Genomic DNA, 27,170 nt, shown 5'->3' with positions numbered 1-27,170 from the left:
ACCTAGTGATAGAATTTCTGAGTCATGTAGTAAATTTATATTTAGCTTTTTAAGAAATTAACTCTTTTGCAAAGTGACTGTGTATCTTACATTCCCAATAGCAATGTATGACTGTTCCAGTTCCTCCACATCTTCACCAACACTTGTTACTGCCTGTTTTTTTTTTTTTATTATTACCATTATTGTGGATGTGAAGTACTATCTCATTACAATTTTAATTTGCGTTTCCCTGGTGACTGATGATGTTGAGAATCTCTTCCTGTGTTTATTGGATGTTAAAACATTTTTAGATATATTTTAATAAACATCAGGTAATGATTCATTATAGATACAACTTCTGTGTTCCTCATTAGTGAAAAAGTTTAAACGCCCCAGAATTAGTAATTTTATTAATGATATGCCTAATTGAAAAAGAAAAAGCAGTTGTGTTTCTAAACACAAATCCCCAGGGCAGCATCATGCACAGAATTTTTTTAATGTAGGGAAAGATGGTTATTATGCATGAGAAATTATCAGATAGTTATTACTGATATAAACTGGACAAGCAGGACTGTACAGTCTTGACTAAACCTGCAGAAAAATCACAGTGCTTCGTTCATCTAGTATGTTGGGTACTAATGCAGTCCAGCTAAATAAACTTACCAAATAAATGAAGTTTCTAGATTTTTATAGCTAAGTGAGAACTTTTTTGAACCCTGTTGTGGTTGTTGTTCTAAAATGTATTACTATTTGGTTTTCTACCCTCTTATACAAAGGATGAAACTTCTCTTTATTACTGTAAGTACCCATTATTCTGTGAAGTGATATAATTCCATATCTGTTCTTTTTCTATTTTCTTCTTTAGATTGTTGCTATCATCACACTTTCCTTTAATGGCCATAGTGATTCGAATTTTTCTTATAATCTCTAGTCTGCAAAATCAGACAGTCAAACTTATCAAGGCCTTATGATAAACAAGAGTCAGTCGAGTGCTAACAGAGGCCCTAGGGGAAGTGTAAACTTTATAGCTTTGGAGGAGAGTGACTGTCTTCTACCTCAGGTTTCATTGGCCATTGTTAGATCAATTCCAGATCTGGGAGTTGGTACTCAAACGTGAAGTGACAAAACCCTCCCTTAGTAAGTGGAATGTTACTCTAGACAGCACCCAGTTTATACCTCTTTTTACGTATAAAGAGCTACATGATGGGGCTAGGACACTCTCCTTTCTTCCAGAGTGTAGTTGCTTACAAGTTTTATCTCTGCTTTCCTCATTCCAAGACTTACAGCTGACAACTGCTGCACAGGAGGTTGGATACCCTAATCTTAGTCACCATACCCCGTACCCAGTGGTGGTCCTGAGTCATCCCAATATGACGGCTGACCAAGATAAAATAATGGCAGTAGTGCTTATAACCTGTGCCATCTATTGACTGTTTATTATTTGTCAAATACTGTGCTAGAGCTTCAGGTGCAATATTCTTTTAATCCTCAAAAAGTGTTCTGAAATGAGAATTATACTGAAACTCAGTGAGGTAAGTTACTTTGTCAAAGATCACCTACTTATCAGAGTGGAGTGTTCCAACCCACGGTCTCCAGGCTCGAGTGAGTAGTGACTTGAGGAGCTGTGGAGAGGGAGAGGGAAAGAAGGAGGGAAGGAAACATGTCTTCTAACTAGCAGCGAGTACCTTGGGGCCAGCAGAAGAAAAGACAGAGATAAGAGGGAATTGACCCCAAACCAGCAGCATGTTCCAGCCTCAGCAGCTCAGCAGACCTGACTTTCTGTGATCCTGTTTCTAACTCTTTATCCCCAAAGTCCTCACCCCATAAGACTTCCTTTCCCAGCCAGTAAAAGCTCGGTTTTAGAGCTGAGGAAGTCCCAAGTCCCACCACCCATCGAGTGTTGGAAGAAGGCTATCTTCCAACTCTACAAAATGGAGGAAATGTCATTATTTTACATGTTAAACTTTATAGTCACACACAGGATTTGAGACCCGGAGCAGACCTTTATTTGAATAAGCAGACTGAGACACAGAAAGGCAAAGTGACTGACCCCAGGTCTGGACCCAAGTGCCTTTTCTTACTCACCGTGCCTGGCATCACAAGTTGGCACTCTGAATGTCATGTCCCCTATACCCATTTACAGACTTTAAAAGTTCACCTATATTTTAAACAAAATATGGCTTTATAGATCGACTTGAGAATCAATCCAGATTAGACTAATACTGTTTCTACTGCAATATATGTTCCAAACACCAAATTAGAAAGCACTTTGAAATACAACCTGTGTGTTATTTGCAAACTATCTGTATCTAGCTAAGCATGGATGACCTCCAAACACCTAATTTGACTCAGACTTATGATTCAGATTTAATCAGTGACACTCTGGCCTGTCTTATTATTCATGCAATCACCACATAAGAGTTTTTAGAAATCCCTTTTCCTTAGAAATACCTGATTCTCACAAAATGGTCTCATATCATTTGGGTTTTAAGAGAATTAGCAGATTATTCATTGAAAGATACAGCCTGAGAAAGGATAATAACACTGTAAAAACAATTTAAACTCTAAAATAGATTTTCCCCTCTTATTTTAAGAGAGAATAAAATACACAAAGGCAAATTTTGAGTAATAAATTATTTTTTATATATTTATAGTTGCTCAGAGTACTTCTATTGCACATAAATATAATATAATAAATAATTTACTCCTGGTCCTAACATTACCAGTTCAAGAACTGACTTCTGTTTACGCACCTCTTAGCTCTTATATTTTGTCTTTCTAGGAGCTGAAGCACTGCTGAGCAAACTTTAAGTCAGAACACAGTGCTTCTTCAAAATAAATCTCACTATTTAGTATCACTGTAAACACATATGCATCGACCTTTGTGTTCAGTGTACTAGGAACTATAAGGATTGCATATGATTTGGTGAAGTAACTGTTCCTCAAAGATTTGCTTTCATCTGTTCAAAAGAATAAGTTTTTATAACTAAAGTATGAGAGATAAACACTTGTGCATTTCTGAAAATGTCATAAAACATTTTCAGAAATGAATGGTACATTTTTATTGTAAGTAATAAGTTCCAACTTGGCTCCATGAAGAAATGAAAGAAGCAAGGCACTTTTTTTCTCTATTCAAAACCAAATTCTTGGTATCTTATAGGCATTATGAATTTGGTAAGACTTGTGAACTAAACCTTTACTCCATGGAATGAAAGGTTTTACACAAAATTCTGCTTAGTTGGGAAAATCAAACTGCCCCAGTCTTGGTTCCCTGGGACACCAGGAGGCAATGACAGGTTAAACTGATCCTATGTAGCAAGTGCCTAGCCAGCACGTAACAGGTGGCTTGAGAAGTGGTTATTCTTTGTCTTCTTTCCCTGGGTTTTCCTTGAAGGGACTCTACAGAATAGAAAGGGAAAGCTACCATGTGTATCAAAAGATTCTATGTCTATAGCTGCCGTTCTTGGTGCATCAGAATTGAGCTAAAGGGCAGACCCGAGCTATTGCCTCTGGGAAGAGTGTTAAAGCATCAGAGCTATCAAAAGTCACGTTAGAAAATGTAGCCGCGTGTGTCTACAGCTGCTCTCCTGTCTCAGTGTCTCCTGTACTTTTCTTTAACTTGAAGTTTTCCTTCACAGCACCCTATGTATGGTTTCCTTTGCTCCAACCTCTGGTCCATTTTCCCGTCATACTGATGGGAAATAATCATACTGATGTTATGAAGAAATAAGGTCAGCCATCTGTGTTAAAACTGGAAAATGTAACCAATTATCTACCTATCTTCTTTTTTTGCTGAAGAAATATTGACTTGATGAATATTTCTATAATTACCTGGGTGATAATATAAAATATAGAAGTCTTTAAATTTTCATAAGCTTTCCATAAATTCCATGAATACAGCATCCACCTTTTATTATTATTTTGTAGCATTGAAAGTTTCTAACTTTATACTGGCTGGGTAGCTCACACAGGATTTAGTGCTTATGAAATGGAATGGGTTTAGAGAAAATGCGCTCTAGTATATTTATAATTTGGACTGGGATTATCTTCAGTTATTTGATGGAGTTCTTTGTAATGAGCCTAAAGTATAAAATGAAAATGTCATATAGCCCAAAGAAATGACATTCACAGTGGTAAAAAAGCCTTCGGCTCTTGTGTGGATTAGTATTCTGTATCCATACAAAGGAGCATTCCCTCCTTCTTCTCTCAAGCTGTCATTAAGAAATTCAAGGCAAAGAAGACAAAAATAATGTTATAAAAAGTGATGGTATCATTGATTATAAATGATCAGCTTCATTATCCCGTGCCAGCAATTAAAAAGGCATTTGTAGACGCCTTTACGTGCTGACAGCCTCATTCACTTTTCTTATTTTTTAAAATGAAACAATACTTTGAATTTTTAATGATGTACTTCTTTTAGTCTGTTGTTATTTTATTTATAGACAACAATATATATAATTGGTTAGAGTTGTTTGTATTTTGTAAATATGGTGACAAGGTTTGTGTTTCACTGAAGAACTGTGAAATTCAAAATTTGGTTTCATTAGCAAACCTAGAAAGGTGATAGAGACACTTTTAGTAGACATTTCAATAAATTCTCAGTGCATTGAGTTCATACATCAAGAACAGGTTTAGTTTATCCACACGAAGCTAGGCTGATTGCGACCGACTCAGTCATGAAACATTAATAAAGCACTGTGTTCAGTTCTAACGTGATTATAATCTGACCCCCTCACGAAGGGCAGAAATAGAAAGTATGTCTGATAGCATTACCTTAATGCTGGGTTCATCAATCATAATCTGCCCTTTTTAAAGATTTGTTTCAGAAAAAGGCCTGTCTCGGATGTGCACAACTAATCTCTCCAGCCCTCCGCCCGGCATGTTCCTGGTGCCATGGGACCAGGCGCAGACCGTTCTGTCCGCAGGGCGGGACGCAGCACGCTGAGCAGAGAGCACAGTGGGGTGTGGTTTTGCTTTGACTGTATTACACCCTTTATTAGATTCTCACTTTTTAAGGAAAAAGCCTCTTTCGTGATAGGCAAAAATGTGCGTTTAGGGTATATTGTACTGAAAAAATACCTTGCTCAAAAGCGAAGTTTAAGCAAATAGCATAACATAAGAATTTTTGGAAGTCTTTGGCAGCATCTTAAAATATTGAGATGGAAAAAGTATATATACTGCAATAGATATCTTGTATGTGGGTGCCTGCCCTGCCACCTGTTGGCCGGGACACTGGATGGATAAGACAGCCTTATCTCTTGGAGCTTCACAGTCTCCCTTATCTCTGAAACTGGGGATTTGCTCATTACATAAACCTTTATTGAGAGCCAGTTCTGAGTAAGGTATTATGGAAAACACAAAGAAGAGTTGGCCATGAATCCTACTCTAAATAAGGCTAGAGTAAAGCAGAGAAATCCCTTCATTTACCCCCATCATTGAGGGCCTGTTACTGTCTTCAGACCGCTCTAGGCTCTGGAGACACAAGCGTGAGCCACGCAGCCAGTGGCCTTCAGGAGCTCACACTTCAGTTAGGAACACGCATGAATAAACATACAGCCTCAGTCAACGCTCAGTCAACAGATCATTATCGAGCGTTGCAGGCGCTATTTTATGTGTTTGGAGTATACCGGTGAAACAACAGACAAAGATCTCGGCCCTCATGGAGCTTACTTTTGATCAAAGAGAGACAGACAATCAACAGAAATTAATAAGTAAAATATCTAGAACGTTAGCAGGTGATCAGTACTGTGGAAAAAAGAAGTGCAAAGCAAGGGGATCAGAAATACAGGGGTGGATGGTCAGGATCCCCTCACTGTGACGGTGAGACTTGAACTAAGACCTGAAGGACGTGAGAGAGTGACCCAGAGACTCTTCCTGTCCTGGGAAAAGAGCAGTGAAGGCAGAGGGAACTACCGGGCCAAGGCCCTGTGGCAGGGCTGTGCTTGGCAAGGAAGCCAGTGGGCTGGGGTAGGATAAACACGGAGCGCACAGTAGGAGGAGAGGACTGAGTGGTAACAGATGCAAATCACATATGGCCTTGAAGGCCATTGAAACACTTTGCATTTTTACTCTGAGTGAAATCAAGAGTTGTTGCAGTGCTTTAAGCAGACGAGTTCTATGATTTTTCTGTGCTGTGAAAGGATCACTCGGGCTGCAGTGATGGGAATGAACTGTTGAGGCACAGGGTAGCATCAGGCACGTCTGTCAGGAGGTATTGTGAGAGATGATGGTGGCTTGGACCAGCATGGTGGCAGTGAAGGTAGTAAGAACTTAATCAATTCTGGATGTATTTTCAAGTTACAGACAACAGTTTCCCTCTGCAACTTCCTAGTAGTGACCTTTTTCCCTTAGATTTCTCTAGTCCTACAGAGCCAGGTAAAAGGAAAGGTGGGGGCAAGTGTGCTGAGTGGTGATGGCTAGAGCAGCAGAGATGGATTACTTTCTAGAAGAAGTAATTCTTCTGGAAAAAGAATGGGGTGGGGAATAACTCTAATATCATCGTATTAGAGTTTTAGCAGAAATTCGAGCAGCAGGAAAAGCCCAAGTCAACATGTTTATCTTCCACCAAACTGTGATCTTTTTGAGGATGTGGCACACTTATTCATGTGTATATCCTCCAAAGCTAGCATCTGACATGTGGTAGGTGGTCAGTAATTTGGGCCTGGAGAGAGTTTAGGCTGTATTCACCTTGATTATTTGCATTTCAGTGGGATGTGTTCCTGGAGATCAGAGATTTTGTCTTGTTTCTCACAGTATCCCTGGGGCCTAGAATAATTCCTGGCACATAGGAGGTGCTCCATATTGAATGAATGAATGATGAACGAATGAACAAACGAATGACTGATCCCTCTGTTTGAGATCATCTTCCCTCAGATGTCCTTACAGTTTACTTCCTCATTGTAGTCCTTAATTGTCACAAACTCAAGGAAGCCTTCTCTCACTTCCTCCTCTAAATTAGCAATCCCCTCCCCATCCATACATACCTCTTAACTTTCTTTCCTGTCTTTCTCCTTTCCTTAGCATTTATCACCTTCAGACATACTCTCTTACTAATTACTATTACTAGTCTCTCCCCACTACAATGTAAACTTTCTGACAGGGACTTTGGTTTCACGTATTCACTGCTGTGATCCTAGGGTCTAGAATAGTGTTTGGCACATAGCAGATGGTCAGTCAATATTTGTTGAATGAATGAATGAATGAATGAATGAATTTCCCACCCCCACCCTCACTTCCTGACATTTATTTTCTTCCTTCTTGTGACCAACACATCTTTCCCATTGCTTAAATAATCAGCCAATAAATATTTATTAAATATTTATCATTTAATGCTGAGTTAGGAGCTATAGGAAATGTAAAAGAAGCATTAGGTATAGTCCCTAAGTTCCAGATGCTTGGATGCTAATTGAGAATATAGTATGGCATGTTTGAAACAATTAAGTGTTAATTGGTAATAACCCCATTCCCTTTGTCTAGCAGTTTACAATTTATATGCAAATTGATTTTCACAAGTAAATTTGTATACATTATTTACTACATTAAACAGGAGGGTACTGATGGTAAGTGTCATAGAAATTCATAGAAGACTTCATAGACTCTGAGCTGGAGAACTCAGGAAACAGACATTGGGCTTGAGTGAGGATGGCTGGGACATGAAGAGGAAGCAGGAGGATGAAATGCTTTCCTGTTATGGTGAAAGGAGCAACAAAGGTTCAGAGGTCATACCAGCTACTAATGTGCCGGGGCTGTAAACTGTGCTGCTGGAGCCAAGAATTTGTATCTAGAAGCCCAAAGAAATCATGGGGTAGGGTCGGATCAAGGTTTGAAAGTCCTTAGGGGTCAAGTAAAGTTTACACTGAATGTGTTATGCTAGGAGGAACCTTGGAAGATTTGAAATCGAGGATGACAGTAAGAGCATGATGGTTTCAAAAGTCTGTTCCACCAGCAGGGTGCAAGCCCCTGAGTAGAGGAAGAGGTCAAAGTCTATTGCAATAGCCCACGTGGAGAGCAATGAGAGCTAAGACTAGGATGGTGCTAGTGGGAATGGAAAATAATCCACTGTATTATACACCCAGGAAGCAATCAAGTAAGAGAATAATTTAAGCCCCCCAAAATAAACATTTAAAACAACTATGTTACCTTTATTTAAAATAATTAAATCTTTCACTGGGTAATAGCTATAATTTCAATTTAATCGTGAAGAGAAGCCAGTATAGACACTACAGAAGAAATAGCAATGTGATTTTCTAAGTGTCCACTGGAATATATGCAACTCTATTTGGAGAATTTTTTCAATATCAGAAGCAGATTTTTGAGGCAACAAGAGAAAGGGCTTGGAAATGTTCTTGGTATGGTCCAGAAGGAGAGAGAGAAATGCAGTATTCTTAAATAGAAGAATTCTGGAGAAAACAAAATTCTCTCCTCACAGTTCATTCCACTAGCCTAGTTCCCTTTTTCATAAGTTTCTGAGCTGCTTTGTCCTAAACCCGTTAGAGAAAGAATTCTCTACGTTCTAATACCCATGGGACAATATTGAAATTAGATACTAGGTAACTATTATTCATCTAAGAGATATCCTCTCAGGTTTAAATCTCACTCTTTATTTCCTTCCTCCCAGATCCCCAGGGTAGAATTATGGATTGGGAATTGGTTTATCTAGGCTTAAAGCAATTGCTTCTGCTTTTAGGTATGCAAGGAGAGGGTAAAGCAAGCTATTAAGACCATTATAACCCTAATAGCTTAGTAATCAAGTATTTCTTTCTATTCTTCAGTTGTGAGTGTTTGCAATAAAATCTTGTTTCAAAGTCCAAAATAGGTTTGTGCATGAAAACATAGTTCTAAAAAGAACAAATAAGCAGATAGCATGCATTTACTAACAGATTAATACTGTTTAGAATACAGTTAAGTCTCAGTGTCAGGTTTCAGCTTTAGATAGGTCTTTATGCTTTAATTATGTGAAATCTAAAATTCAATTCTTAGATATGCATTTGATTTAGAACCAGATTTAGCTTTTAAATGTTATAACTGCAGTGATTAGCAAGACAGTCTCTGTAAGACTATCTGTTTAATCTACTACCTTATTGTTCCTTTGTCATTTAATTTTATAACCCCCCCAAAAAAAAACCTGAGGCAAAATTATTTTTTGATTGTTTGTTTGTTTGTTGATTCACTCTGCTACCTAACATATAGAATAGAATAGGGTAACTGTAGACATAGAAATTTTTAAATTTAATTAAAGATTATTATAGATAGCCATGAGCTAATAAGTTTTAAAACTGAGATGAAGTGGATAAATATCTAGAAATATCTAGAAAAATATAAAACATCAAAATTGACACCAGAAGACTTATAAGCCTTAAAGAAATTTAAGTAGTAAATCTTCCCAGCCCCCAAAATATCCAAGGACATATTATTTTACAGGTGAATTCTACCAGATTTTCAAGAGGTAAGGAATTCATTTCTTATGCAAATTATTCCAGAAAACATAATAACCATCCAGCTCATTTTATGAGGCTACTGTGATCTTGATTCCAGAGTAGAGGGAAGTAAAGGAAAAAAGAAATAAAGCCATTTCAAGTATGGATATAAATACAAAAACTGTAAATAAAATGCTACCTAACAACCCAACCGTTTGTTAAATACATGGGGTGTGTGTGTGTGTGTGTGTGTGTGTGTGTGTGTGTCTTGACCCTTTTAAGATCAGGAAAAAGACAGTGATGTTCCATGTCATATCACCACTGTTGTTTAATATAGTTCTCAAGGTTGAGAACAATTATATAAGAAAAATAAAGAAGTTAACTAGTAAGAGTTGCCAGGAACACAATCAACTTATAAAAATCAGTAGCATTTTTCTACATCATTAATAATGGGGTTTAAAATATAATTTTTAAAATATTATAGTTGCATCAAAACTTATGAACTGCCTGGGAATTAATCAAGAATACCCATGTCCTTTACAGTGAAAATATTAATTTTTAAATCTAATATGGTACATAGAAAATTCTGAGACCTTCGATGGGAAAACCTAATATCACTTTTCCCAAATTAATCTATAAACTTATTGGAATCCCAATCAAAATTATTTTGATGTATCTATACACTTATTATAAAAGTTATAGGGAAGAGTAAAGGTCCACAAATAGCTGAGTTGACTCTCAAAGGAATAAATCTACCAGATATTAAGATATATAAGAAATAAAGATAACAATAGAAATAAAAGGTGCAAAGATCTGGAGGCACACACACATATCTAGATAGATGATAGATAAGAAGGTAGGTAGGTAGGTAGATAGAGAAAGAAAGCAGAAGGGAGAAAGGGAAGAGGGGAGGAGGGAAGGAAGGAATGAATGAATGAATGAAAGAAGGGGGGAAGGATTGTATTGCTTTTTCTAGGTAGATTATTATATTATCTGTAAACAATAGCAGTTTTATATCTTTGTTTCAAACATATATTCACACACTAAAGATGACAGCACACATCACTCAGGAAAGGTGTGTTTATTTAATAGATGGTATTAGAAAAACTGACTTACTATATTAACAAAAATTATACTGGATCTCTATCTAATACCACATATGAGTGAAAGTGGATTCTAGATAAGGACCAGTATATGAAAAGTAAAACCATAAATATAAAGCTGACACATCAAAATACAGAAAGTTACCTTTGTTATTTTAAACCTAAATCCAAAAATCATAAACGTAACAAAAAAAATTTTGATTATCTCAAAATTAAGAATTTCTCTTCAACCAAGAGTGACATGGATAAATTTAACAGACATGGGACATTTGGGAGAATGCATTTGCAATGTTTAAAACCAAGAAACAACTATCTAAAATATATAAAGAACTCCTGCAAAGTAACAACGTAAAAGACAGGAACCTCCAGAAAAGAATGGACAAAGAACCTGAACAGGAAGTATACTGAAGAGGAAACCCATATGGCCAACAAGTATATTAAAAAGCTGTCAAATTCCTCAGTAATCAGAGGAAAACATATTAGAACAACAATGGGATATTGTTTTGTATCTGTTACACAGGCTAATATTAAACGCTGGGATAATACCAGTTGTCAATGGAGATGTGGCCATGTAGAAACTTCCAGGCACTGCTGGAGGGAGGGGAGACAGGGGCAGCCAGTCTGCACTGATGACTCAGACTCAGTTTATGCACATCTAGTGCAGGGACATATCAGTCCTACTCCAGATTATATGCCCCAAAGAAATTCTCACAAAGAGCCAAACAGGGATGCAAAAGAGGACATTCATCTCAGCATGGTGTCATGGCGAGTTAGAGGCAGTCTAGTGCTCTTTACTGCGGGAGTTCTGAGCAGCCACTGGAAGCAGTAGACTACCTATACACAGGTAGATCCTAAAAAGCAAGGCTAAGTGAAGAAAGTAAGAAACAAAATGAAATCTGTAACCCTATTCCATTTTTATAAATCAAAAATACATACACACAGGAATACATTACATGAGTAGTGTTTTATAAAAACACATGTAAACAAAAGGAGAAACATTAAACAAATTATACGCACTGCCCATGGCAGAGGAAAATGAAAGTTAGTGGTTGGAGATAATAAATAAATGTTTTAAAACTCATGTTAGTGAAAGATGATCATTCCTTCCAACCCTCATCATTGCATTAGGCGTTTAGTTCAGTAACTGTTTTATTCGAATGGAATACATTTCATTGACCCTTTCTTTCCAAATATGTCTAGTGGTGTCTATAAGATTGATCTGAAATGGTTGCTGCTGAGCTGATTATGTGATTATGTTGGTAAGATCTTCCCTTAAATAATATTTCTGATTTCACTACTATTTTGAATTCCAGTGAACAGACTTGGGCAATAGCGACTCTCTAGTGAACTGCCATTTATTCATTTTTTTCATCCTCTCGTTTATTGTACCATGCACTGAAAACATTACTGAATAATTACCAACTTCTCATTTATACAGATTGACCAAACCGATATGATAGACTTAATCAGTATAGAATTTTAACCAACATCTCTTTTGTATTTTAGTCCCTTTTCCTGTGTTCTAGTCCAAACTATTATGTCAAGACCAATGAGATACAGAGTATAGAAATTCTGTTTAGTTTTAGTATGAAAACTAGCCTTTTATAAAATCTAATTGTTTATATTTCTGAATGAGAAACGTCCACAATAACTGGTGTAAATAAAATACCAAAATTTTTAAAAGGAATAGATAAAAAGGGAGTTTGAGGGGAATAAGTTACTAGTTAAATGTCATCACGGGAAAAGTTGAAATTATCACTCAGATATTTTGTAGATTAAAAAAATGAAATACTGATATAATTATCAGAGGGTTAATTTAAGAAACCATTTATTGATTAAGTGAATCCAAGCTGGTTTCAGCACCTTAGAAATCAGGGTCACGCAGCCAAAGAATGACTTCATTCACATATTTAGTTACAGCTGTAATTTCAAAAATTGTTTTCTACAGCTTTGCATAGTTGAAATTTAGGAAGCTAGCTCTACAGCTTTTTCCTCATGCTGCTGAAATCAGTGTGTCCTTAAAATCAATAAGAAATTGATGATGAATGAGTGCAGGAGGTGAGAGGCACAGTGAACTACACTGTGACTGTCACTGCTCATACCACATGTGTGACCAGAACTCCTTGCCTACCTGCCAGGGCCCCTCTAGGACGTTTATGATGGCTTCTTAGGAACTGAAAAGGTCTCTTTTTTTTTGACTCTTTATGGAGGTTTTGTATGGTCACTGACTCTCAGTAATTTCCATTCATTTCCCACTGGCTAGCAAACATCTAAAATTACCCACTGGTTCCTAAACCGTGTAATAGCAGAGTTCATTCATAACAGAAGGAAGGCATTCACTTTTAGTAGTTTTAGAGGTAAATTTGAAGACTTCAGGCAGGAAAATAAGTACGTATCAAAGTTTCTAATAAAATTGTTTAGCTTCAAACTAATATTTAAAAATTAGAAATGAAGTTGTTGTAAATGGCGTTAAAACAGGCATTTCAAATTACTTTTAAACATGAATGTGTCTTCTTTTTTTTTTTTTTTTTTTTTTTTTTGCGGTACGCGGGCCTCTCACTGTTGTGGCCTCTCCCGTTGCGGAGCACAGGCTCCGGACGCGCAGGCTCAGCGGCCATGGCTCGCGGACCCAGCCGCTCCGCGGCATGTGGGATCTTCCCAGACCAGGGCACGAACCCGTGTCCCCTGCATCGGCAGGCGGACTCTCAACCACTGCGCCACCAGGGAAGCCCCCATGAATGTGTCTTTTTAAGAAATCTATTTAATATTAAAATTCACATCACATATACAGTTAAGCCAAGAGAACATTAAGTATTTTAGAAAGAAAATTTTCTTTTAGGTCTCTTTTATTAGAGGTTGTATTTTGTCACTCCTAAGAATAGGTCTTAATAGGTACAGATAAAATACAGGAATGCAAAGAATGTGTTCTACTTATTTATATAGAATATTTCAAAGTAAGAGAAAGGGAAATTTGCATGGTGTCTTATTTCTGTCTTGACTGATTTCAGGCCCTGGAAAGTGAATTTGTTTCTTGCCAACTCCATCAGTGGATTGACCTTATATTTGGCTACAAGCAGCGAGGACCAGAAGCAGTCCGGGCTGTAAATGTTTTTCACTACTTAACCTATGAAGGCTCTGTGAACCTGGACAGTATCACTGACCCTGTGCTGAGGGAGGTAGGTAATAAGTTGAATATTGTTATGAAAATTTCTGTCATCCCTTCAGCAGAAATGTGGCTTTGCATCTCTTTCTGTATAAATTTCCTTTCAATGTAAATTTTTAGAAAACATAGATTTCAGGTTCTTGACAAATGTGGAAAAGTGAGTGTTATATGTCAAAAACAAGTAATGAGACCACCATGTAGTTCCTTTTTGAAATGCAGATATGTACAATGCACTTCAATATTCCTATTTTGTTTGTTTTACTTCAGCATCTTCACTAAAATGCTTGATGCCTTATGTGTGTTATTAATTAATGAAACCTAGTTGAGTATTTAAATATGAATAGTTCACATTAAAATAATCTGCCAGTATCTATTTTTTAATAAAAGCAGAATTACAGTCTTCTAGACAGAATACTTAAAAAATGCATCAATAAAAAATAGATAAGGTTACAGTATTTTATTCCTATATGTTCTCAAAAATGCATCAGTAAATAGAGGAGGTTATAGTATTTTATCCCTGTATGTTCTCAAAAATGCATCAATAAAAAAGATGAGGTTATAGTATCTTATTCCTGTGTGTTCTCACCCTGAAATTTTATAGCTAACATTTGGGAATTATATACTATAGTATGTGTATAATTATTTTTTATGAAAATATTCATCAAATATATTATTTAAATCATTTCAACGTTGCACAAAATTATTTCAGATAGGTGAAAAGAGTGAAGATGCAACAGCTGCTAGATGAGTCTTGCTTCAAGGAAGCTGTATCCCAGTCTTCCATTCTACCAGATATCTGCCATCTGCTTTATGCAAAAGAAGTAATCACTTCTCCATTTCCAGTCAGTGGAATGCTTTTTTATTTTTTTATTTTTAATTTTAGAGGTGAAAAACTCATAGATTTGGGAAATAAAGCTCTAAAAGAAAAATTTACATCCATAAAGTTATTTCCTATAGACGTCTATAAAAACAAAATGACTCCATTTGTATGGCTTCAAGCAGAGAAGAGGAAAGGGAAGAGAAGAGCCTCATGATCATTGATCATTGGATCCTTAGGGCTAAATATTTGGAGAACACATTGCAAGCACATTATTAGGTGCAGTGTTATACCATGTTGTGTGCACAAGGAAATGGGATTATTGCCTGAAGCTGGAAGAAAGAGATAGGGACAGAGAATGAATGAATGAGAGAGGAGCCAGATATTATAAAATTAGTTGGTGAAATAAGGGATTTTCTCTACAAAATAATGTGATTAGTTTGTACACAACTGGGGATTCTAATTCTGAGCTTAATTATTCTCTTAACAATACACCTTTGTTTAACACATGGCCCAGTTTTAGAAACATCTTACCAACTATATTCTCCTTTCAGAACCAATACCTTTAGAATCAGATAAAAAAGAAAATAATTGGAATAGCTTATCCTTTTATTCCAACTCCAAATGGTTTTTTGACTTTTAAATGTCATAGACATTTTTGCTCCTGAATATTTTAGCATACATTTTTGTCCATTGTAACATGCTGTCCTTATAAAGAAAGTTACAAGTTAATCCTCTTGGGCAAAATAAAAATATTTTAAGTATATTGTACATAATGAAAGTGCAAGGCAGCATTAAAATTGACTGAAAATAGCAGATCTTTCATATTTAAATGACAGTAAATAAAGAGATAAATGAGAGAATAGAAGGAAAATGGAATTAGAATTGAGACTTTCTTTACACGGATATAGTGTTTATTACTCGAATCTTATAAAAATACCTGCTTCTACAAAATAGCACACCATTGCTTTGGACAGTAATAAAAACTATGTATAACTGTCAAACTCTAGAAATTCCTAATGAAACATTACATGAAAATGCATAATTAAAAAAATATTCTGTTGGAGAGGAGCGGTTCAGCCACAATGTTTGTCATTATATAGGCAATCTGAACAATAATACATTACAGCTCCTGATTACCTCACAGTGAGGCAGACTGGGAGTGCCTTACTCCAGGACTCTCCTTCCAGCATTCCCAGCCTGAGGGCATAATTGCTGAATGCTGAGGTTCCGTTAGAGAAACTCCCAGAGTCATTCTGTGGCATATATGTCCTCCCTCCCCAAGCCCCTCACCCATCTCTCTCACCCAGAAACTCTTCTGTCAGTTCTCAGAATACTAGGTGAGGGAGCGCATACCTGGAACGCTGTTACCTTCCTTCCGCCAGGCGGCATGGGCTCAAGCACATACCAGCAGAGGCATTCACACTGACCCAGTGGCCCTATGTCAACTCAAGATTGCTTAGGAAGATACTTAGGTGGTCCTTAAGACCACTAGGTAACCACTTAGCACATTGTAGACATAACAGATTAAATGACCTTCCAAGGAATATGAGTTAACCGTCCCTCTCCCCACTCCCCACCCTTACCTCCTCTACCCCACGACTAACATATTTCCATACAAAAAAGTTCTGCATTAACAGGTAAGAACCTGCAAAGGGTGAGAATCCACTTAAATCCTGTGAGCTTCCTCATGTGGCCAAGTCATTTAATGTCCCTCTTCCTCCATTGCTTTCTCTGCAAAGGAGGAATAGTACAGAACATACGTTTGCCAGCATAGAAGCATCTAGCATCTGTTGTCACAAGAAAGAACCCTGTGGATAAGTGGAACGAAGTATAGCGTAGTCAATATCTCCTGGTCATTTATTCCCCTTTTCATTTACACTCCCCGTGAGGAGGTGCTGTGCAAAGCACACCGCCTTCCATCAGAGCATCAGCGTTGAGCTCCCAGAGGTCTGCTCTGCGGTGCTGTGACTTGAGAGAGTTGCTGTCCACCTAAATGGTCAGACAGAGGCTCTTGGAAAAAATAGCGTTCAAAATGTCAAGCCTTTTATTGAGCTCGGTGCATTCCTTTTATTTGATAATGTTTATCTTAGTATTTTTTAAATGTGAAGATCACTATATTTCACAAAGGTAAAAAGGAAGTCTACAGTTATACTAAACTCCAACTAGCCTAAGGAAGATGATTTTTTAATGCCTTAATCAAACACTGATTTAAAGGGGAAACATTTAATATACAAAAATCTACATATGTCCCTTTTGTAAAAAAAATATATATATATATACACACACACACATATATATATATATATATATATATATACATACATATATATCCCATAATCTGCCTAGAACTTTGAGCTTTGAAGTTAGTGCTAAAATTTGAGAAATGGCTTGAGGTTATTGATTCATTCTTCCTTGACAGGTGAAATCATGGAGCAGCACTAACCACAGCAATTATGGCATTAAAATGTCAAGAAATTAGAGGTCAGAATAACAGATAATTTTCTTCTCTATGTCAGATTTAAAATTGACGTTCTTTGACAGTTTAGGATCTCTGGCTGAGAAAAATATGACAGCTTAACTTATTTTATACTTGTACAGCAGTAATTGATAATAAACTTTATCATGACAGCCTCTGGGCAGAAACATGACAGAACCGTTCTGGTACAAAGCTCTTCGTAATATGTAAACACTAGATCTGTTGGATATTAGATATTATTTAAATTGTCTTAAGTCTTAGCTTTTATCATAATCTTCTAGACACTTTTTTTCATAGATGAGCTCATCTGACTATTTGAGCAGCATTTTTTAAGCATGATACTGAATATCTTTCTTATCCATTCTTACATATTAATAAAAATTATGTGATTTGCTTTATATTTCTACTTACCAAATGATGGCCAAGAACTTAATCCTATGACCTGCTTGGGGAATAAGCTATTCTGGTTTGTTAAGTGTCTGGTCCCATGGTTTTCTAACTCCTTGCTACTCACATATGGTCCGTAGACCAACAGTATCAGCATCACCTGGGAACCTGTTAGAACTTCAGACTCTACTCTCAGGCCTCCCTGACCTAGTAAATCAGCATGTGCATTTAAGGAAATCCTTGGGTGACTTGTTTGAGACATTACAGTGTAAGAAGCACCGCTCTACTAAAGGTGTGTTAGAATCATCTGGAAAGCTTTTTTCTTTTTTCCTACAAAAGTAGAGAGAATGATGCAACAAATCCTCTGGGTGTTCTCATCACCCAGTTTCAAAATGTTTACCTCTTATTTCACCAATACCGTATCGCCACCCCCCTTTACTATCTTCAGATACACATGCCATATCCATCTAGCCCCATCCACTCTCCATTCCCCCCTCCTCCATCTAGAGTGTATCTCAGAATATCCAGGGAGAGGGTTCAAACAGGTTTATTTTGAAAAAAAATTCTCTAGGAATTTTAAAACAACAGAACACTTACTTAGCTTTAGAGATGATATTCTTCTTACTTCTAAAATAATTTCTTTAAATCTAGGGGACTTTTAATGTGCATTTCCATTTTACTAATTTAAGCTGTAAGGTTTCCTTTCTATTTCGTGTATGCTTTTGAATTTGTTAAAACTTTCAACTCAGTAAAACTTCCAGTAGCTATAGGGAAAATTTTAAGGTAGCTTTAAGAAATCTTTATCAGTCATTTTTTTGGATCATTTGTTCTAATCACTTTCCAGAAAACATAAATTTTATCAATTTCTGAGAGTTCCAAAGGCACTACGAGATTATGCCATAGTTAATAGTTGGTTAGTAGAGATTACAAATTAAATGCCACAACAATTATTTACTGTACTCTTACGATGAGTGAAAAATATTTTATTCTAAAATTGTTTTTAAAAATTATCACTCTTACCGTCATGGATATAATTACTCAGCCTATCTGCCTCAGAGTATGATTCTGTGGTACCTAGCAGTCAATAAAAGATGGTGGAAAGATGGAAATCAGATAATAGGTTATATCACAGCTCCAACATTATTATTTGAGTGACATAAGTAAGTCACTTTAATGGACCTTTGTTTAACCACCTAAAATATGATAACAGAAATGATATCTACCTCATAGGACTGTATTTGAGGATCAAATGAGAAAAGATATGTAAAAATACTTTGTAAAGTATAAAGCACTACCATGGACATTGATTATTACTACCCTAAAACATAATTAAATGAAGTATCTTGGAAGAACTTCTGTTTTAATAATTTATTTCTCTATACCGTCATCTCTATAGTCGACACTGCCAAGTTGAAAAATGTTTTAAATGACTTTTCTTTGACCGTGAAAGGTATACACATAAGCCTACCATAAAAGGCTGTTTTGCTGGAAAATTATTAGAACATATGGGCAATGCAACGTTTATTTATTTATACATATCTACTCATTTATCTATTTATGCTGGGAATATCAAAACATTGAATACATTTTAATGTTAACAGTAGTCATAAAAATGTGGTATTTTTAGTCTGATTTTCTGTTACTAATATTTCTTAATCTTAGGCTATATTTTCTTCATTTATCTCTTTCTTTGATCTGACAGGGATAACAAAGTAGTCCTTTGGATCTGCTATGGTGAAAATATGGCCATAGGAAGTAGAATAGATCACTTCAGTTTTCACTTTATTTTCTTGCTGAAACATTCCTTGCTACTACAGAGAACTGACATGATAGGGCTGTCAAGAACCAAGAAGACAGATGTGTCTTTAACCAAAACATCTGCAATGCTGGCTTTCCTAGAAGATGAACTCATAAAATTCATAAGGAAAAAAATTAACCCACTTTTCATCTTGATGATGTAAATGAAGGTGTTTATAGCGACAACATTGATGGCCTCTACAATCACTGCTTATTCTTTCTGTGAATTTGTTATCCCTCTTTCCTTCCCCCATTTCTGACTTCTTTCTTTGATCTGACAAGGGATAACAACACCCCCTCCTGCATCGCTTGAGTGGGTTGTAGCACAATATTGTCTATTTACTGGTGCCATGATGCCCAATTGTCTTCAGATGAGGGAGGTTCAGGGTTCTTCTCCTAGGCAATTATTCTGAGACGTGATGGCAACAAATGATCAACAAAAGGGCTGATAAAGATTTCTTAAACCATCTTAATTTTCTCCCCTATAATTACTAGAAATTTTGCTGAGCTAGAAATGTTAACAAATTCAAAAGCCAAATTAAAATAGAAAGAAAAACCCTACATTTTAAATTATCGGAGTGAAAATACACATTAGGTATTATTTAACATTTAAAGAGTCATTTTGGAAACAATAAGAATATTATGATCCCTAAAACTAGTAAGAGTATAAGTTCAAATATATCTGTTAATGTGCTTCTCATCCACAGCAATAAGGCATGCATTGAGATGATTCAATGAATAAAGTTTCTATATAGAAATTAGTATCAAGGAAATTAATGACACATTTAATTTCGATAAGTGAATTAATCTTTAATTTAGGTTTATCTTTTCTCCTAATTACTGCAATCCTTAGCTAGTCCATGGTCATCAATCATCCATAGAGAAGCATAAATAATTCAGTTAGTCAAAGAGGGATGTGTGTCATTTATGTGAGATATGCTTTTTCCCCTCATTGTGTTATTTTTATTGTGTGGTGCTGAGAATGCTAATTATTGATTTTCAGAAATTAACAGCAAACGCTTTTACAAGCATCTAAAGTCATATTTTACACAAGGAAGAAGGGTGAAAATTGCAGCCTGCTGTTTGTAATAGAAATAGCTGGAAGGGCTTTCCTTATCTTCTATTAACATAGATTTCAGTTATATTACACAGTTGTTACCTTAGCATAAATTAACAATTATTCAAAACATATTGCATGCTTCAGTTTGTTGAAGTGGATATTACTCAAGCTAAGTACATAAACATTTCAGTTAGATGTTTAGGACTCATTTTTAAGTGTTTTAAACATATTGATAATGAGCCTGTTTAAAGCCATTTGATCTCAATATAGTATATCTAAATTACTGTTTCCCATTTATGTCAAAATCAAAGAAGAGCATTTTGTTCTGCCAAATACATGCAATACTATTTTTAATTTGAATTTAGTTTAATAAAAGTGAATGATTTCATTTTGTAATGTTTATACCAGCACCTGGTGAACCTTTGTCTTGATATCTTCCCGCATACCAAATAAATCTATTTCAACTTTATTATTTTCTTTCCATAATCAGACACTCCAAGTGAACTTATTCCATGTAGTGAAGAAAGGTCACCACCTGTACTACTGCTTCTCTCCCTCCCTCCCTCCCCCTCCACCACCACCCTCTCCTCAACCTCCTTCCCTCCTCCATTTCCTGAATCAGCCAGCATAGAGTTTGCTTTATATAAATTTATTCATCGAGGGAGAATTTGGCAGGGATATTGTACTGTTTCCTCTCACATATCATTAAGCATTTCTGGGCTGAGTCTTCTACTAAGTACTATTGAATGATCAACCCAAAAGTGGGCAAAGAACCAAAAACCTGGAAACATCCTTAAGATATCATCTGCTAAAACCCTTGCTTCCAGGTAGGTCAGTCTCTAAATCATCCAGAACAGAGTGTTTTAGTTTCTTTTTTCTTTTTTTGAGGATTAACAGGTATAGACTGTAAAAAGACTCCATGGCCTCCCCCAAGAAGCTTATGACAGTGTTTATCCCCCAGATATTCTAAATCCTCTACGAAAATGTCTCTTGCTTAGATGTAATCACCTTTTTGTCAGTCCTACCTGGAAATGAAGGAAAAGCTAACCAGCATTTTTCTTATGTATTATACCTAATACCAATCCTAGTTGTATCAGTCAGGATCTCAGCACATTACCCTTTCAGAGGGATAATGAAGACCCCAAAAAAGATATCCAAATGGTCAAGAAGAACAGGGAAAGATTCTCAACATCACTAATCATTAGGGAAATGCAAATCAAAACCCTAGTGAGGTACCACCTCACACCCATTAGGTTGGATACTGTCAAACAAACAAACAGACAATAGCAAGTGTTGGCAAGGATGTGGAGAAATTGGAACCTTTGTACACTACTGTAAGAATGTAAAATGGTGCAGCGTCTCTGGAAAACAGTATGGAGGTTCCTCAAAAACTTAAAAAGAGACCTACCATACGATCTAGTAATTTCACTCCTGGTTATATATGCAGAAGAATTGAAAGCAAGATTTCAAAGAAATATTTGTACACCCATGTTCACAGCAGCATTATTCACAATAGCCAAAGGGTAGAAGCAACCCAAGGGTCCATCAGCAGATGAATGGATAAAAAAATATGGCATAAACAGATAGTGGAATATTATTTCACCTTAAAAAGGAAGGAAATTCTGTCACATGCTGTAACAGGGATGAACCTTGAGGATGTTATGCTAAGTGAAATAAGCCTGTCACAACAAGACAAATTACTATATGATTCCAGGTACCTAGAATAGTCAAAATCATAGAGACAGAAAGCAGAAGGGTGGTTTCTTGGGGCTGGGGGAAGGTGAAATGAGCAGTTGTCTTATGGGTGCGGAGTTTCAGTTTTTCAAGATAAAGAGAGTTCTAGAGATTGGTTGCACAGTAATATGAATGTATTTAACACTACTGAACTGTACACTTAAAAATGGTTAAGATGGTAAATTTTATGTTGTAAAATTTTATGTGATAAATATTACCAAAATTCTAACAAATTTTAAAGGGATAATGAAGAGTTTAATAATAGTCCTATTTACAAAAATATGGGGCAGGATAAAGTGGATGACCAAGGGAAGGAGAAGCCTCCAGGGGTTAACATCTGGGTACCGCACCTAGGCCTGAGGGTATAGGGGCAGGGGGCTATTGCCAGAGTCTGGCAGGAGAAGTAGCCCTAGGTGGGTGGTCACCCATCAGGATCTGTGGCGTTACGTAGAGAAATGCAACCCAGCCACTGCCAAACTATGACTTGGCAATGAGGGAACATACAATAAATACTTCGCCTTCCTATCTTTTGTCCTGACTTCTCAGTGGCTAAACCCAGTGGGAAGCCAGAGAGCAAGGGAGTACCAGTGATGCAGTCCCTGGAGACCATCTCCCAGGGGCAAGGATGCTGATCCAGCTCACTTCTCTGTTCCCCTGAGTTAGTCACCACTCTAGGAGGAGTATATAAGGCATCCAGGGGAGGAAAACCACTACCTGCTACATTAAAATACATCTACTTTTTCTACCTGACCTGACTTATTTTTAAGTAGAAAAATTGAGTGAGCTTGCCACTACTGGCACTGACCTAATATTTTTTTTTTAATGTTCTAGACAGAGCTTTTTCTGTCTAGAGGATATGGTGCTTGTTTTTTCACATTCATTTGTTAAGTCAATTATGTAATATCCTTATAATTCATCATTCCAAGGAGGAAATAGGAATCAACAGGAGGATGTCTCCTCTCTTTTTTTTTTTTTTTTTTTTTTTTTTTTTTAGTTTTATACCAAAAGAATAAAACCAAGCACTGAGGCAGATAAATGAGCAAACTAGAAGCCCCCTTCCTCAAATATCATCTAACATAGTCTGATAATTAAAGCAAATGTGGTTCTTTTTTACTTGAGTCACCAAATATTTGTTTAAATATTCTCATAATTTTGCTAGTATAGGCTTAGCCTTAATGCAGTCAATTGTTAAAACAAAGGAAACACCTTGGTTCTTTTATTTTGTAATTTCTATGAAAAACTAGAAGCAGTTGAATATAAAATAGCATTTTAATTTTTTATATAGTTAAATGTTTATAAGGCAAGAAATAATAAAGTTCAGGTAGCATTTGCTTGATTTATTTTGCTCCTGCTTTTCCAGCATTAAAAAGTAATGCTTTATATGATCTCGTTTTATTACAATAATAAACCAGAAGCAAAAGCTTATCACTTAAAATACATTCTGCCATTAAGCAATCTTTCTTTTTATTATTTCAGACTTCTCAAGATTCCATATTTTTTCCTATTTGATATAGGATTGGTAGAATTGGAGGTAGAACAGAAGGGATAAAAATCACATATATTTTTAACTGTATGTCAAAGTTGTATTTCTGGTCAAACAAAAAGAAAAGAATATCCACTCTCAAGCGTTAAAGTAAAATCATTCTAAGTAAGAGCTGTACACAGAGATACACACAGTACTAAGGAAATTTTTTTTGAAAATCTTTCTGTGTGTTCCCAAGCTTTTACTATTTTTTTTCTTCAATTTTCTGAAACTTGTCGATAATTGACTGGTAATTTGGACATAGTCTGATATTTTGCATTGTGGATAGCATAGCCTGTAGTACTTTATAAAATGCCGATTTTTTGGAAAACCGTTTAAAAGATTGTACAGACCAAGAGAATTGGATGAAATAGGTCATTTGACAGCCTACCTTATTAGCTTCCTCACACTGTCTCTCTCATGGCCCTTAGACCTGATGGCATTTCATCTGAAAAGCAATACTAAATTACATTTGCAAAAAAAGACTAGAAGTTGTAAAGATTCTATGGGAGAAAAATGTATCTGGGCTAAACTCACCTGCATTGAGGAAAAGAGGACGTTAATCAAGTTTTTAGCTTGTGCATACAAGGGAAGGTGTAAATAGATAACTAGTCTAACACAGAGGGAAGGAGAAAGCACACTTGTTCACCTCATTTCTGTCTTTTAGAATATTTTGAATTTATCATTAATTTGAACGTCGTTCTAAACTATGACTTAGCTGTCACCACATTTACTTTACCTTGGCTGTGAAGTCTTTTGTATTAATAGGCATACATATAACACACATACACCACAGCATGTTCACTTCCTTTTCTGAGAATTTAATCCCAAACTTGTATCTTTGTTCATAGAGGAGGTAGAACTTTCTTGGGAGGGAAGGTAAGAAGCGGGGGGAATAAAAGCAATTAAACAAGAGCTGCAGCAGGTCAAAGAAATAAGGTGTATGTCAGAGCCATTGCGAACACATATGGCCTGTTTGTGCAAATTTAAAAAGCCACCCTCTTTAGAAGGATAATTACAAAAGGTGCTCCTTCCTCTGGCAATTAGGGTTGATTCTATCACTCATTTGTCCCCCAACTGGGCACCTTTGTATGTGACAGCAATGAAACAGCCATACACAGTGCCCCTGACCTGTGGGGAAGATGAAAAACTAGAGAGAGCTCCTTGAGAATAAGTGAGAAAAAGGAGAGCTGAATGAAGGCGTGGGTAATTTTGTAACTTGGCAGGTGGGTCCTGGAGGATTTTTCAAAGCGAGCCTAACAAGGCTAAGGAAGGGGACAATCAGAAGGTAGGGAAGGGACAAGAGGGAAACTGTCCCTAATGGGAACTTTCCCTAGTAGGAGCTTTATATTAAATATAAGCAGGTGAAACTGAGTTGTGTGTCATATATGTGTATGAAATCTGAAAATCACATGTACTGTTCAGATGTGCTTATATTGTTCCCCTAAGCATAATTCACTTCACATTTTCTTCACTTCTCTGCCTTCCCCTGCAAAACTCTGTGTTTTGGAACTTCCTCCAAGGTGTTAAAAAAAAAGTCTTTTTTTTTCCCTCTAATTTTATAACCTACCTATTTCTTTTCCTTTTTTTTAAATTGAAGTATAGTTGATTTATAATGTTGTATTAGTTTCAGGTATATAGCAAAGTGATCCAGTTATATATACATGCATATATTTTTTCAGATTCTTTTCCATTATAGGTTATTATAAGATACTGAACGTAGTTCCCTGTGCTATACAGTAGGGCCTGTTGTTTATCTATTTTATACGTAGTAGTGTGTATCTGTTAATCCCAAACTCCTAATTTATCCCTCCCTCCCTTCACCTACCTATTTCATGACAGATTTTAGCTGGGAAGAAAAATAAATGCTAAATACATGATGACGGCTTTAATTAAACATTCACAGAATAATTTTTATAAGAATAAGCAAGAATCGACACAACAATTAAAATTTAAATCTCTTGACTAACTTTCTCTCTGAAAAATTCCTGGTGAAGAAGTAAAGTGGTATTCTTTATAATAATTATCAGACACAAATGAGTTTGACATGTAAGAGTTTCAGCATATCAGTGCCCTAAAAGTCCACATAGTCTAAATCATTGCTCTATTTACAACTTGACCTTTGCATTCTGCGTTCACAAACGCTTACAAACACTCAAAATCAGCACAACCCTTTGGAGAACAATTTAGCAGTAAAACTAAACATTCCTACCCTATGACTCAGCAGCCCCATACCTAGGTATACACCCAGCAGAAATAACTACTCACCTCCTTCGAAAGACATGTACAAGTATTTTCTAAGCAATTTTATTCATAATAACCTGGAACTGTTAACAACCCAAATGTCCGTCAACAGGAGAACTGATATATTGTGGAAGATTAATACAATGGAATACTAGATAGCAAAAAAAAAAAAAAAACCCGTTGACACACAACAACAAGGAAGTATGTCACAGACTTTATGTTAACCCCCAAAAAAAAGGGTAGACACAAAAATATATATTTTACGATTCCATTCGTCAGAAGTTCAAGAACAGAAAAAATAGTCAGTGATGATAAACATCAAAATAGCGATCAGCTTGGCAGATGTTGAGGAGTGAGAAGAATTGGCTGGGAGGGGAAAGAGGAATCTATATACTCCCATGTAGCTGCTGCTCAGATCAAGATATGGAACCTGCCCATTTCATTCCAAAGCTCTGTCTTGATCTGGGTGGTGGTTATAAGGGGGAGAAAATACACACACACATACACACACACACACACACACACACACACATTCATCAACCTATACACCTAAGATTAGTGTACTTTATGAATTTGTCTTCCTTGAACCTCAAAAAAAAAATAAATAGCAAGTTCAGCAATCGCAAAGGCCTAATGTTATTATTTAAGTATAAGCAGATCCATATTTTCATGTTATCCCACCAAAGAGTTGTCCACCAATGAATACATAGTCTTTCCTTTTATAAATCAGCAAAGGTTTTGTCAGTCACATGTTTTAAAATCTAGTGTTTAAAGCCTATTACTTATGTTAGATTTGTATGAAATATGTAAGACTTATAATATCGGTGACTATTATATGTAAAAAGTTACTGTAACTTGTTGATTCTAAGATGTACATCATTGTTGTATCTCAAAATCCAAATCACAGTGTGTCTTACCTTCAATGGTGCATCATCGTTTAATTGGCATCATTTTGTACTTCTTCATCGTATATAAAATAATGATGCTTCAATAATGGATAACATCTTAGATTCAATGAAGCGAGTTAGGTTTACAGACTTATTTCCCAAGGTTTACAACTCATGAGCTCCCACATACAATGTTAGTTCATCCTTTCTTCACTGGAAAGTGCAAAAGATACATAAAGCAATAGATTTCTTGTAACTCAAGCTAAAGTTTTAGTATTAGATTTTAAAAGGATTCACAAATGCTGATGTCTATAGAGGTCAGACAGGGGATAAACTAGTGAAGCTGGCCAGATGGCAGTGCGTGCATGGGTCACATGAGTGGTGGGTGTTAAAAAAGAGTCTGTGCTCCTGACGAGTGTTGCCATGAAGGAATGCTAATGAGGTAATGTCAGATCTTCTGATTTTTTCTGAGAGAAGCCAGAAAATCCAAATTACTGTATGAAATTTCCCAACCTATAAATGTTGGCTCAAATAGAAACCATGTCTGTGAGCTGAATCTAGCCCATGGGACGCCGTTGTGTG

At 36.2% G+C, this 27,170-nt stretch overlaps 1 protein-coding gene across 1 annotated transcript in view; it reads left to right on the top strand.

The window, feature by feature from the left end:
- The window catches only part of NBEA (neurobeachin), a 620,750-nt gene that overhangs the window by 566,680 nt on the left and 26,900 nt on the right, over positions 1–27,170 (top strand). The window contains exon 49 of the mRNA XM_022574654.2: positions 13,507–13,674. Within this exon, the coding sequence (XP_022430362.2) occupies positions 13,507–13,674 (168 nt within the window). The remainder of the gene's footprint in view (positions 1–13,506; positions 13,675–27,170) is intronic.

The sequence above is a fragment of the Delphinapterus leucas genome, chromosome 18, assembly GCF_059928025.1.
Source record: "Delphinapterus leucas isolate spDelLeu-1000000601 "Yukka" chromosome 18, BTC_Dleu_Yukka2, whole genome shotgun sequence".
NCBI lineage: Eukaryota > Metazoa > Chordata > Mammalia > Artiodactyla > Monodontidae > Delphinapterus > Delphinapterus leucas.
Note: the sequence above shows the minus strand (reverse complement) of the source record. Positions and strands in the feature narration are given on the sequence as shown.